The sequence below is a fragment of the Urocitellus parryii genome, chromosome 13 (genome assembly GCF_045843805.1).
Source record: "Urocitellus parryii isolate mUroPar1 chromosome 13, mUroPar1.hap1, whole genome shotgun sequence".
Taxonomy (NCBI): Eukaryota; Metazoa; Chordata; class Mammalia; order Rodentia; family Sciuridae; genus Urocitellus; species Urocitellus parryii.
The window spans coordinates 35,494,456-35,508,273 of record NC_135543.1 but is presented as its reverse complement, the minus strand read 5'-3'; the positions used below and the strand labels follow the sequence as shown (position 1 = coordinate 35,508,273).

General features: G+C 45.3%; 1 protein-coding gene across 9 annotated transcripts in view; it reads left to right on the top strand.

Annotated features, from left to right (window-relative positions):
* Positions 1 to 13,818, top strand: part of Fhod3 (formin homology 2 domain containing 3) — a 434,672-nt gene that overhangs the window by 192,011 nt on the left and 228,843 nt on the right. For all 9 annotated transcript variants that reach the window (XM_026400010.2, XM_026400011.2, XM_026400015.2 and 6 more), the window contains exon 5: positions 2,127 to 2,232. In XM_026400010.2, the coding sequence (XP_026255795.2) occupies positions 2,127 to 2,232 (106 nt within the window). The remainder of the gene's footprint in view (positions 1 to 2,126; positions 2,233 to 13,818) is intronic.

The window sequence follows — 13,818 nt, the reverse complement described above, 5'->3', positions numbered from 1 at the left end:
AATCACTGGTTAGTGCTAACATACATCCCATTTTAGTCTGACACCAGTGTTTAAAAAGTCATATTTATGCCTGTTTGGATATGTGTTCAAGACCTAGCACACTGCCAATTTGGAAGATTTTCTGTACATGTATTATCCATCAACTTGTCTCTCTTAAGTGCCTTATCTGCATGTGTGCATACACTTTCAAGTTCTGAATTACTTCTATAAACACTGTCTCGCCTGTCCAGTGTTTTTTCCAAGAGCCTTTGCCAGTCCGTCCCCTGCTATATTACTACTAGTGATTAGCTTGAGCCGTTTGAGAGCTTGTTCTCACTTTTTCACCGTGAAGTCATGTGTGAATCTAGTTTTAGTTAAAGTAATAAACATTTGTAACATGCTTGGAAAAAACCTGACTAGACATGAGCTCATCTAAATGTCCACTTTTCACATATGCTGGTGGAAAAGGATATGGATGGAGAGAGAATTATTTTTTATTTCCCTTCTACATATGAGTGTAAAGTAATTTTCCAAAAACTCATGACATTGTCCCATTTTCTTTCTTCCACAGCCATGATTATCTCAAAGTCTGAGTTAACACAGCTGTGTTTCATTACTTTCAGGGCGCAAGCATTGCTCACCCACCCTCCCCCCTAGAGCCAGCTCCGACCCTAGAGTGCTGTCATGGTTCCCAAGGTCCCTTTGCTGCATCTGCCCACACTTAGCTCAAGACCCCCATCCATCAGATTGGAAAAAAGCATAGAAATCAAAGAAAAGGGCTACTTTCACGTAGGGACAGAATTACGCCAGTTCATCTAAATTATTTTTTTTTTTGTTAGAGATAAACTGTGGTTGCTGACTATTCCTAGAACAACCGTTTCATTATTCCATTAAGTGTTCTACTCTTTACATCACTGAGGTTTCTCATTTTTGCCCTGTTAAACCAAATAATGGATGTCCCAGCCTTATCCTAGATGTATTTGAGACGAGGCACACTGTTCAACTGAGGAGCTCCCAGTTTCAATGGAGAAAGCAGTGATGGAAAAACCAGTCTCATAGGGTTCCACTGATCTTGGTTGGTACCAAGAACTGTCAGGGTTTGGGGGTTGGCCAAACGTGGTTAAATGGTCTTGGCCAAGCACTTTTTGCCGCTCTTGAGTCTTAAACCATCTTACCTGTGAAGAGAATGTAGTATTAGAATAGTGATTCTCGAATGGGTGGCCCTGTAGGATTTCCCAGGCAATCTAATAGTAGAGCCTGGGTCCTACCCTGGAAATTCGGATCAAATCCATCTGCATAAGGTCCTACTTGCTAATCCCTTTAAAGCTCCCTAGATGATCCTAATGTGAAGGAGTCAGGGATGAGACCCATCAGAGCCTCCAAGTCACCTAGAGGGCTCCTTAAACAGAGCAGGCTGGGTTTGTGTGGGGCCAAGACATTTGCATTTCTAACAAGTTCCTAGGTGAGTCTTGATGCCTTCTCTGTGGATCTGTAGGTCTGAAGAGTGTTCTTTGGTAACCACTGAATTAGGTCACCTATGTTCTTTCCATGTCCTGCCTTCCACTGACCCAGACCACCCTGGCTCTGAGGGGTGGTGTGGCTAGTCCTGAGCTCAGCTTCCTTCCTTGGCCTGCTAGCAGCACAATGCAGAAGGCTGAAGAAATGGGTTCCCAGAGAGCATTTGCAAGTCTCATTGTAACTACTGTCCTGTGACTATATCATAACACAGAAGTGGCTTTGAGTCCTTTACTTGATGGTCTATGCTATAATAGAATGTTTCCTATAGTAAAAATCCAGCCAACCTTCATGTGGCCAATTCCTGTGACCTGTGGGGGAGGGGGGCATAAATCCTGGTAATTTTTGAAGAATGAAAAACAGTCCTACCCCTATTTCGGATAGGGAAGGAATTCATTTGTTCTTTCCTTATTAGATTGCCCAGAAGGCAATAACTGATCTTTGGCAAGTGACAATGTGAAAGCTGTAAAATTCCTTGGCAAGAGTTAAGATGCTTCATTTGAATAGAGCAGAACAATCCTTAGGGGTCATTCTGGCTTCAAAGGCTTGTGCTTCGTTTGAACAGTGCAGCCTGGATGAAAGATGGGTGGGGGACTATATTTGAAGTTTAAAAAAATTTTCTTTCCTGCCAGGATGACAAGGATTTGGTGCATGAATTTGTCGTGGCTGAAGGTCTGACGTGTTTGATCAAGGTGGGAGCTGAGGCTGATCAGAACTATCAGAACTACATCCTGAGGGGTAAGTCCCCACTGCACGGGAGGCCAGCGTTCTTCCCCAGGAACATACACTGAGAGCTTTTTAAAAGACTGACTTGGGAGTGTGGTGGTAAAGATTCCTTTTGGCAAAAGATGACATCTTCATAGGCTTGTAGCAGCTCCTAGTAACTAGTGATGGAGTTTATTTTACTCACTTGCCCATGGAGCCTCCTCCAGGTTATGAATAACCTACAAATAACGTCGGAGTAAGTGGGCTGGTAGAGTCTGCATTTTAGCAGAATGCCACCCAAACCAAAGAGGATGACTTCTTATTTCTTGCAGGAAAATCTTTTCTCCAACTTGATTTATTACCTGGGACTCTTGTGAGGGCACACACCCCTCATCACATCATCCTGTTTCTTGCTGGAAAGGTTGGAGGTAGGCCTGGGAACTTGAATTGTTGCCAGGTTTTTCTCGTGAATAAAAGGCTCAGGGATTACTCCAGTTGAACTGGGCTAACTGGGCTGTGCAAAATAACCACACAAGAGACAAATACCTTTTTCTTTGGGGTCGCTGTGAAGGCTCATCTGACCTTAAGGGTCCACAGGAAGAGAGCGAGAGCATGTGCTGACCCCTTTTATTGAGGAGAAGCCATTCAAATGAGGCAAGGGGTCAGGTTTCAGGGGGCTGAGTCTATCTTCATGATGTCCACTGTCAGCAGGTTGACTGACACCTGGGTAGGCCACACCCAAGGGCACAGTAAGAAGGGGACACACAAAAGGCACTTCCATGAAAGATTCTATCCTAAACGGGGCAAAGGGTTCTATTACAAAGGAATAAGTGAGCATAGCTCCACCCATGGGGCTGTAGCAAGACACACCCATGCACGAGACACCGACCCTCGAACCTAAGAAGGGTGGAAAAACTCTGCCACATTTCTGCGACTGAGCGCCTCAGCACCCAGCCGGGGAGTGTGACTTGGTCACATGTAAGGTTGGTCTCCCACCCTTGTAAAGAGGGATCAAAATGCTGCCTCCAGAATCACATGTATAAGGCAGCACCTGGGTGGCATTCAAAGCATGGATTCCTATTGTGCTAAGAGTTGATGGTCTTTTATAGGGTAGTGATTTTTTTTTTCCACCTTCATCAGACTATTGTTTGATTCTTTAAGAAAAACAAACTGGGTAGATAGGGCAGGAATGATTAAGTTGCACCCTTAGAACTTGCTGCTGTGAATAGTTTACACCTACAGGAGAAGTTTCCTATAGATCAATATTATCTCCATCTGATAGTTGTGGGGGAAATCCTCAAAGTAGTGGAGTATTTTGTCTAATAGTCACTTCCCCTGCGGTGTGCAGCCAAGCAGTGGCTGTACCCAGGCATTGGGATACTTCAAGACTGTTGTGGGTTCTGCTCCCTGTCAGCCTGTGCCTGTGACCTCACAAACTGCATGTTTGTGTTCACGTTAAAAAAAAAAAAATACAACTCAAAACGTTTTCCTTGGGTGAGGAGGAAAAACCATCTATCCGTGGTTGAGTCGGGCAGGCAGCATGACTGTCATTTCACTGTTGCGTTTTCCGAGTTAAGATGTTTCATTTGAATAAAGGAGAACAATCCTTAGGGGTCATTCTGACTTCAAAGGCTTGAACTTAGTTTGAACAGTACAGCCTGGATGAAAGCTGGCTCCGGCATTGCTGTCTAGTCCAGTAGAGTTTGTCTTCCCTCAACTCCTGGAAAATCATTGCTCTAGAAGGGAAATCCCAAGGGCTTGTTTAACATGGGTTTTTCAAGTTGGTGTTAATTACTTTCCTGGGCTTGGATAAATGCTGGGTGAAGGGGAGAGAGTATCTTCAGACACTAGTTCTGCACTCTTGAGTTGTGTGTTCATGGCAGAGTCTGTGAGGCTGGGGACTTGGCTCCTTATGCTACCTTCTGCCTTTTCCTGAACTTACAAGTCCTTAGTTTTAAGTTCTCATGGGAGGTGCTTTTTTGATGAGTTTTATGATCTCTATCCTTCATAAAAATCTAAGCACTTACATAGAAACTGTAGTGGAACAGGTAGACCAGTTAACCACAAACCGCCCTGCTGTGAGGTATCCAAAGGCAGCTGTCTTCCTGTGTGGAGTCAGGACAGGCCTGGATTCTTACTGTCTTATTTGTATGCAGGCTGGCCCAATACCTAGAAAAGGGGAAGCCATGGTAATGAGGACGTCTTCCCATAGTTGATTTTTATTGCTTCTAAGATGGACAGTGGCAAATCAAGCCATATGACAGGAAATATACCTAAAATCATCTCACTCTGAATAGTGGGTTAAAATTGACAGTATCTTTTAAAGTATGCATCATTTTAACTTTACACACCCCCCAAAAAAAGTCATCCCAACAGATGCACCTCTATGGAAGTAGCATGGTAACTACCTACAAGTTTCTTGATTCCTCGGTTCCTCATCAAGAGCATAAGTGTACCTGTCTACAAAGTGGTCGTCTGTATAAACATCTATGTCCAATTCTGGGCGAGGGACTTGGTGCTATCACTGTGGTCGATCCCTTTTATCAGAACTCTCCCCAATGTCCCATAGATTAGAAATGGATCACATGACCACCTGAGTTAGGGAAGTGGGCAAAGAGTTTGGGCTTCTTGGACTCAACAGAAGAGGCAGAGAAAGGCTGCCTTTGACCTATTATTGGTCTTTGGCACACAGTTGGAACCCTTCCTAGTCAGCAGTAGGAAGAGCCTCTTCACAGCTCTATAATGCTGAAAGAATGTCATGTGCCGCAACCTGGCTGGGCACAGAAACACAAGCCACTCAAGCAGGAACAAAGGTTTATTTTTAAAAAGGCCGCCAGTGCTCCGTGTGCGCCCTGCTAGCAAGCCGGTCCACACACGTGTGTGTTTCTACCGGAACCGAGGGCCCAGACCTCCCCCGGAAATTCCCTCCTACTATCCTTCCCCAACCAATGGGAACTCTCCGGGAGTCCCGTAACATGAGTCCCGTAACAGGCCGAGGTGAACAGCAGGAGTCCAATTTCCATATGAATGTAAATCTTAACACAATCATATCATCTCAATGGCTAGCTGGCAGTCACCTAAACCAAAGGTGCCGTGTATCATAATACTTTTGCTGTGGCTCCTAGCAGTCATGAGGGAGCAGGCTAAGCTCGGTGGCTGCATGAGGTCCCAGATGGCGGAATGGGTGGACTATGATACGCAGCAACAAAAGATGGTGTTGACACAGGGAGTTTCAGTGCAGCTGTCTGCTGTATCAGGATCAGCATGCACTCAGGTAGTCTATCAACCTGCAGTTTTCTGGGGCACATAGGTGCCAAATGCAGTTTACTGAATGTTGAAATAGGAGAATGACCGCTCATGACCCCATGAGAACCATCTGCTGCTTCTCTGTCCACTTAGAAAATGAGTGAGGCAAGATCCTCACTACAGACAGAAATTTCTAAGATGTTGAGGAGGTCCCATGTTTGCATCATCACCGCCAGAGCCTCATCTTCCAGTAGTAGCCATGTATGGGAGACCAGAGAGCTCGTCACATTACCTGAAAAGCAAGTGAGTGCTTATGCCATCCGGTCACTGCAAGATGACGTGCTTTCCCACAAGGTGCTTTGGCAAGCTTGTTCCATGTTCTCCGAGTCTTAGATGACTCGGGTAACCAAGACATTGTGCTAACCATCAGCACATTTTGATGTATCTGGTTGAAGTGTATGCCAGCAAACGCACTTTCTGGAGCATGGACAGGTTTCTTGGTGTGACTTCCTTTTAATACAAGGAGATAATCATTTATTTTCTTCCACATGCTGAGTCACCTCTTTGACTCTAAAGAACTTCTCATGCAGGCTTTCTTTTGAGGTTGTGCTCAACTGCTGACAGCCTCCAGGCCTGTGTAATCGAAAACAACCCTTGAACTGTTTGTATGTGCTAAGCCATGCTGCAACCATATTACACTGGGTGAGGAACAGGGAGGCCAAGTGCAGATCAAGAGACTTGAAAAGGGTTTTACAATTTGGCTACTTGGAGCTCTTGTGGAAAACATTTAGGCCACTTGGGAGGTGCAGGGATGGGTCTTGAGATGGGTGATGAGGGGACCGTGGACCTGCACCTTCTCTGTGGTTCCTGAGAAGGAACAGATGAGGCAGGGCAAGTAGGCGTAGTAGAATTGGATAGTTTGAATAACTACAGTTGGGTGGAGAGTAAAGGGAGTGATCAAGGCTGGTGTAGGGTGATCTGGGCTGTGACATTCTGACATGGCTAGTGGTTGGGGGTTTGGACTTCATGGGCTGCTTAGGAAGGGGGAAACTGACCTCCAGCCAGGCCCTCAAAGCTGGGTCAAGACAGCCTTTCAAAACTGCTGCAAATGGTAGGGTGCGTCCATTGGCCAAGTGCCTTGGAGAGGCATGTCCTCGGTGGAGTCGCGTTGTATGAACACATGTGGCTCCTGCAGGCTTGAAGGAAACGACAGGGCTAGCACAGCTCATGTATCTGATAGAGCATTTCTGGTTTCTTTATTTTTGTGCGCGGCCCTCTTTTAGCTCTTTTCTTCATGAAATCCCAGGAATCATTGCTCTCAGTTGAACGTGTATCCGAGAGGTAAAGATCGGTTTGAGTTATAGGGCCGCCAAGTGCTCTCCACAAATGTGAGCAGGCTGCCGGGAAGAGGCCTTAACTGCACAACACGGAGGAATAATATTTATCTGACTTATTATTCTTGGATGGGAGTAGCTAGTGATCTAAAGTCTTTCAGGATAGCCAGTATTTAATATAAATGTACGGTGGAATTTTGTACTTGGTAATCCTTATGTAAAGGAGGACCTAGAGTGGTATATTCCTGGGAACTTTCCGCAAACATTGCTGAGCCCCTGCTATGGACCATGTTGCCACATCAGGCCTGAAACCAAGAGCCAACTCTGGCCTGGATACTTGCCTCTTATGTTGTCACACTCTTATGTATAGAAACTGCATATCCGTGGCATACTGTGGAGGAGGAAAGAGAAAGCAATAAACCTAGCTGCCCTTTCTGGTTATATCTCGGGGAAGCTGCCTCTGATGGGCAGTTGCGCCGGAGACATTAGATAGTCACTTCACTCACAGCAAAATACCAATTAACCAGAAAATACCTCAGTCATTATCAATTATTTTTAAAGCTAGATAAGATCTTAAAACTCCACATTTTTCTTCTAGAAGGAAAAGTTGGAGCTGTTTTTCTTCCCCTTGCCCTCGTGTATTAATTTTAAGGGGTATTGACTTGTAAAAACTAGGAGACATGACATGTTAAAATCTAGAGTTGTCCTTGTTTTCTTTTTGAAACTGGAGTCAAATTAACTATTCCACTGTTGGGCAAGATATTTAGAGGTTTTCGTACTAGGACATCCTCTGACTACAATCAGGATGTCTGGTTGGATGGTATTTGGTATCTATATCATTAGAAGAAAAATTAGTATAAAAGCCGTTTGACGATATTAGAGAACAGATGGACACAGAATGATTCGGTGGTGATTAAGCCACTTTCCTGTCCCAGAAAAATAAGTGGAAAGTTTGTATTTGGCATTTCAGAGTAAAGTGGGTGTGGAAACTAAAGAGTATTAGATGACCCCACAGTGAGGGAATGAGCCCAGAGAGTAGGCTGCTCGCTGCCAGAGCCAAGGTTAGATCCTCGGTTACTGATTTCTATCAAATGGCCCAGTCTGACTCTTCTCATTCCCCCTAAACCTGTGCCATACCCCACTCTATGGCTTGGAGGAATCCCTTCTGCCTCTGCAGGGGCCGGGTTTCTGCTCTTGGTCAGGACTTCAGGGGTTAATCACTGCAGCTGCATGCCTCAGCTGTGGTCTGGATGTCACAACTGGACAAGTCCTAGTGGCACCGCCAGCACCAGGTGTATGGAGGCCAGTGTCGAGGATAGTCCTTCCTTGCTTGATGACCCTCTCGTTGCTGAGTCGGTGTGATGGTGACTAGTCTCAGCATGGGATCATGTCAGCTGCCACAGACTGGCTGCCTGTGGGGTCAAATTGGGCCTGCAGGTATTTTTTTTTTTTTTTGATCTATATAGTATGTTCAAAAAGCTCGAATTTTCCAAACATAAGTTAGACTTGACATAAAAACATGGGTTTCAAGCTTTTCTTGAACTCAAAGTCCAAGCCAACATAGTGCTTATTGTGGCATGACCACAGATAGTTGGAGTTAGAAGAGGCTGCTCCCTGTGCATGGTGCACATGGAAACGGGGTGCCACAGTCCCTACTGTTCCCTAATGTGTCATCCCTAGCATTTGTGAGATCCTGGGTTTGATTCTCAGCAGCCCATATAAATCTCCACCAACAACTTTGGGGGGGGTGGGTGGAGATACAGATCTGGGCAGAGAGAAGATGTGAAGATACAGGGAGAAGACGGTCCTCTACCAGCCAGGGAGACGAAACCAATCCTGTTAATTCTTCTGTTGTGGGTTTCCCAACGTCTAGAACTTGAGGAAATGAATTTCTGTTGCTTAAGCCTTCCTGTTCGTGGTGTTTGTTACTGCTGCCTGCGCTGACTAATCCATCCTCTTGGCATAACATTCTCTGGGAGAAGTCCTAGGAATGGAGCTGCATGTGTTTCCCGATTTAGGGTTGAATAATTGCTCTTCAGACAGGCTGAGTGAAATTATCTTCCCACCAGTGCCCCTTGTTTCTGCTCATTTACCTGATGCCAGGGTGGGTATCATTCTTAGTCATCTGTGTCCTTCCTTGGTGGTGACACATTTTTGTCAATGAACTTGTCATTTTTAAGAAGTAATTTTAGTTGTCATTGTGCTAAATTTGTCAATTGACATGGGAAGAATTGACATCTTTACCCAGGATCCTCAACTACTGTTTCCATGCACTTCTGATGCCTTTTCTGTGCCGTCTGTTTCTTTTGGTGTAGAATTTCATGCCTCTTCTCCCTCCACGGTGATGTTCTTTCCTATTTCTCATTTGTGAATTGGGCTTGATACTTACCACACAATGAAGCAAGAGGACTCTTTTGGGTCCTTTTCTCCTGTTTGCTTGTTCTATCCACTCAGTTTGGAGTTCCCCTCCTCCAAAGCCACCTCCTTCCTTTCCTTGAGATCGTTTGCCTCAATCGGGGAACACTGTGACTTGGGGCTGGGTGGGAGTCCTTGGTTGTAGCAACCACACAGGAAAGACGAAGGCTCAAGTGAGAAGTACTTCCTCCCAAAGCCAGTGGCATGTGCCCTGTGTTCCCAGGTTTAAAACTCCCCGCTTTTCGTGATTACATTGGTAGTGTGTCTGGCAAAGACTTTTCTGTTGGTTCTTGCCTCACAACTGCAGGTAGGGCCTGGGAGGATGGAGAGACCGGGCCGTTCATAGCGGAAGGGTGTGGTCTCTGTGTCTTATTTACTCCTTTACTGGAGTAGCCAGAGCCAGGTTTTGGTGTCTGCTTTTCTGTCCTGGAGTGTCTGTCCTCAATGGCCTTCAGCTAGGGATGCAGCTTCCAGGTAGAACCAGCCACATGAGTTTGGCCAGTCCAGGGAAGCCATAGCCTGTACTACATGCCTTTCTGGTGCCGCTGTTGTGGGTGCATGGTGATAAAAATGCTTCCCCAGAGTCCTCTGAGGGTCCCATCTGGGACCTCATTTGTGTCCCTGGTGTGCCCTGCAGCAGGCCTGCACCCTCCTGAGAAAAAGACTACCAGCACCTATTCTTGTGTCCTCTCTATTCCAACCCATCTAAGGGCCAAAACATGGACTCAAACTGGGATGGTTCACAGCTCTCCCACCCAGATCAAGGGATACTACTGGGTGCTTGCCTGATATTGCTGCATCACTTCCTATAGCATTGCATCCTCTGGGAAAGGTACTAGATAATATCCTCATTGTACCTTCTGGACCAGCTGCAGTCCTTGGTGCATCTGGATGGGCCTGTTTGGGTCAGTGGTGTGCAGTCATTATACCGCTAGTCTTGGGTCTCCTGAGATCTCCTCTGCACTTGTGCTTCTCTGGTCATTTGGGTCAATTTGCAGGAGGGCATTTAGAAGCCTCCTTGTTTTCCCATTTTTTTTTTCTGGGAATGCCGAGTTGGCTGAGTTACCACTGCTCATGGTCTGCCCTAACATTCTGCCAGCCCTCGGCACTCTGTGCAGGAATGAGGTACAGGTGGTCAGGGGAGCTTCTGCCAGAGGAAGAAGGAAAGGGCAGAGTCTGGTCCTGACCTTCAACAGGACCAGATGCCCTTCATTTCCCATTCTTGAGGCAGAAAAGGCATATAACAGAAGAGGCATGTGTCAAACATGCCCCTGAGCTGCACCACCACGTTTTTAACAGCAAGTGGTATTTGCTGCCAGTTTCTGACTGGAGGTAGGCACGTTTAATTAAGATGGTTTTGTGTTCCAAAGTACTCCTATAATTAGCAGACGCTCATATCTGGGTAATATGAGTTTGTGCTTAGGAAGACTTTTGTTTCAACTGTTCATTTTTTTAAGCAGAAAGTTACTGAATATTGTTAAATGCAGCAAGCATTAAGTGATGACAAATAACCCACTGGATCAGTCTTCATTTAAAAAAAAAATGCATAGCTGGAGGTACCTGGAGAACCCTACCTCCAACCTGCAGCATCGTTAGGCTGAATCATATGAGCTTGCAGACCAGACATTTTCCTAGTTTTTACCTAGAGAAATGGCAAGGTAAGATTTTAACTTGGTTGAATTTCACTGTGCATTCCAAATACAACCACATCTCTGTGGAAAGTTGGGCTAGTTTTAAGGGCCCCACACAAATCCTTTTCACTCCTGTGCAATGGACCTCTGAGTGATTCAGCTGAAAGAATCATTCCTGTCTATTTTGGCCAGAGATATCTCCATAATTGGTCTCTTACAGAATCTCCATCTTCCTTTTATCAGAGATGAGGGAGAAAGACGAGTTATTTGGCCGTTCCTATACACAGTGTGGAATTTTCCAGGACCAGAACTCTGCTGTGTGTTCATCAAGAATTTTTCCACTTTACTCAGACCAAAGATGTGTCTCTGCACTGTGTCCTTTGCTTGATCAGTAGGCTTTTCCTGAGGAACTGCTGGCTAGGTGTACCTTGAAGCATAATCATTGCTTCCTTGGCTGTAACTTTATCTCACATGTGGTCGTCTTTTATAGGGCTTCGACTTACAAATCCAGGCTTATGATAGAACAGAATGTCTCTAGCAAAATTGAAACTATTTTCTTGGCTAGGATTTGCTGGGGGAAAACAGTGGGTATGTTCATAGATTCCTTCATTTTGGTCTGAAGGGCTCTTGGTGGACTGGGTCAGCCTCCTGGCAGGGAACCACTCTTCCTGATATTGTCTTCTCCTGCCACTGATGTCCCACAGCCTAGATGATACTGACTCCAGCCCTGTTGACTCATCCATGTCCTGGGTCTCTGCATCCCCAGTTCACCATGTCCAAACCTGAAGCCAATATTGTCAGCTCCCTGACAACTTGGTTTATCTTAAAGAGCACAGTCATCCATCACATTGAAGCCAGCCATCTGGGGGCCACCCAGACCCCTTTTTACCACTCACCTTCTGTAATCATAAACGACCAAATCCAGAGTTCTCTACCCTTCCTTCCCTTCTAAGTCTTTTCATCCCTTCATTCCCAGAAGGGCTTTTGAATTTAGAACGCCATTTGTTCCTTTCTAACCTACCAGCCTCTGACTCATCTGTTGGCTTTCAGTCCTGTTTTACTTTGGTCCACTTTGTGTCCTGTTGGATGCATTGACCTTCTGTGTTGCTGATCTGTTCTCTATAGTTTAAATCATTTCGTGGTTTTTCTCATCCTCAGGGTGAAGCCCTGGCCCTTCCGTGTAGGGACACCTAGATGTCTGTGGGCCACTCTAGACCAGTCTATCAGAGCTACTGTAGACTGTACCTGCTGTCCCAGGGGAGGGTTCTGTTCCCTCCTGCAGCCTGTGAGGTTCTTGAACACCCCTCTCTACCTGGTTCACATGTTGTATTGTGTTTTTTTTTTTCTTGTTACCAAAATACTTGACAAAACTAAGAATTTTTTTTTTTTTTTTTTTTTTTTTTTTTTTTTTTTTTTTGGCTCAGTGTCCTGGAGATCTTAGAACATGGTTAGCTGGCTTCACTGCTTTGGAGCTAAGATGAGGCAGAACATCATGGCTGAAAGGTGTAGCAGAGGAAAGCTGCTCAGCTCACAGAAGCCAGGAAGCCCAGAGAAGGGGACCAAGGACAAGATAGTCCTCAAGAGCACACACCTAGTGACCTTCTTCCTCTAACGATGTCCATTCTGTACACAGTTTCCACCACCACCTAGTAGTCCAGACACCAATGGATTAACCCACTGAGGTCAGAGCCCTTATGATCTAATCACTTCTCTAAAGCCCCATTTCTGGATATTGCTGCTTTAGGGACCAAGCCTTCAACACATGAGCCTTTGGGGGGATGTTCTGGATCCAAACAGTAATACATTTTCTTTGCTATTTATCCTCTAAGGTAGGGCTCAGATGTGAACTCCCCAGGAGACCTTCCTTGACCCAGTATATTGGTCCTCTGGGCATAGTCTGCTCTTGCCACTTACCTCACTGGTGAAACATATTTGAACATATACCAAGGGCCATGGACCCTCAGTTAAGTTCTTATACCATATTTGCTGTTGTCAGGTTTCACCTTTGCTCTATAATGTTCTTGAGGCCAGGAACATCCTAGGATGTGGTGACAACTGGCTGAATGGGGTAGTAAGTAAACAAGAGTGTCTGAAGAAGCTGCTGATCTGTACTGATAATTTGAGAGCACCAGAATGTGTTCATTTGGAGCTTTAGCCTACCCGGTCTTGATTCTAAAACTCTGTGGCAGTGTTTGTTTTGATTCTAAAACTCTGTGGCAGTGTTTTTGTTTTCTTAGCTAAAAATGCCAAATGGCTGAATTTTCTTTTTGATAACTTTTGCTAGTTTAACAGAACCCAATGGTATATATCTTAGATTTAAAGGTCACGTATTCTGTATATAAAATACACGCACACATGGATTTTACTGTATAATCTGTTTTTTACGGAGAAGCATTATTTACCTGCCTTGGAGACAGATGGAGCAGGAGTTCCTTTGTGGCAGGAACAGTGTTGTACAAACACAGCCCCAGCACCAGCCTGCTCCTTAATGCCTCATAGATATTCAACAGATAGTGGGTGACAAATGTTGAAGGAGCAGGAGGGGAGTTCCTAGAGCCATGCATGAAGCTATGTCTTGGTTTTGTTCTGGAGTTCACTGAATGATTGTGGGTAAATACAAAAGTTCTTCCAACAACTATGCAGGCATGCTCAGAAGATGTTTAATTGGGAGATAAGGGTTACATGAAAAATGATCAACTAATATATAGGGTTTTTATTTGCTTTGCTTTACAGTATCATTGTTGTTATCCTGTGCTTTTGTTACCTACCCCCAGCTTCTTAACACTGAAATCTCCCGAAGTCGGGGAGAGTTGACCTTGATCCACTTCTGGAGCCAGTTCACATAGGGAAGAGTCCTTCAGAGCCTCCCAGCTACAGAGTAATGTATGCCACCGCTGGGCCCCCTGATTATCCCGGAATTGCTCTACTCTTTTCCTTCCGAGGAACCCTATTCGTGGGGCTGGGCTTGAGCCTGCAAGTGGTCAACTGGAGGA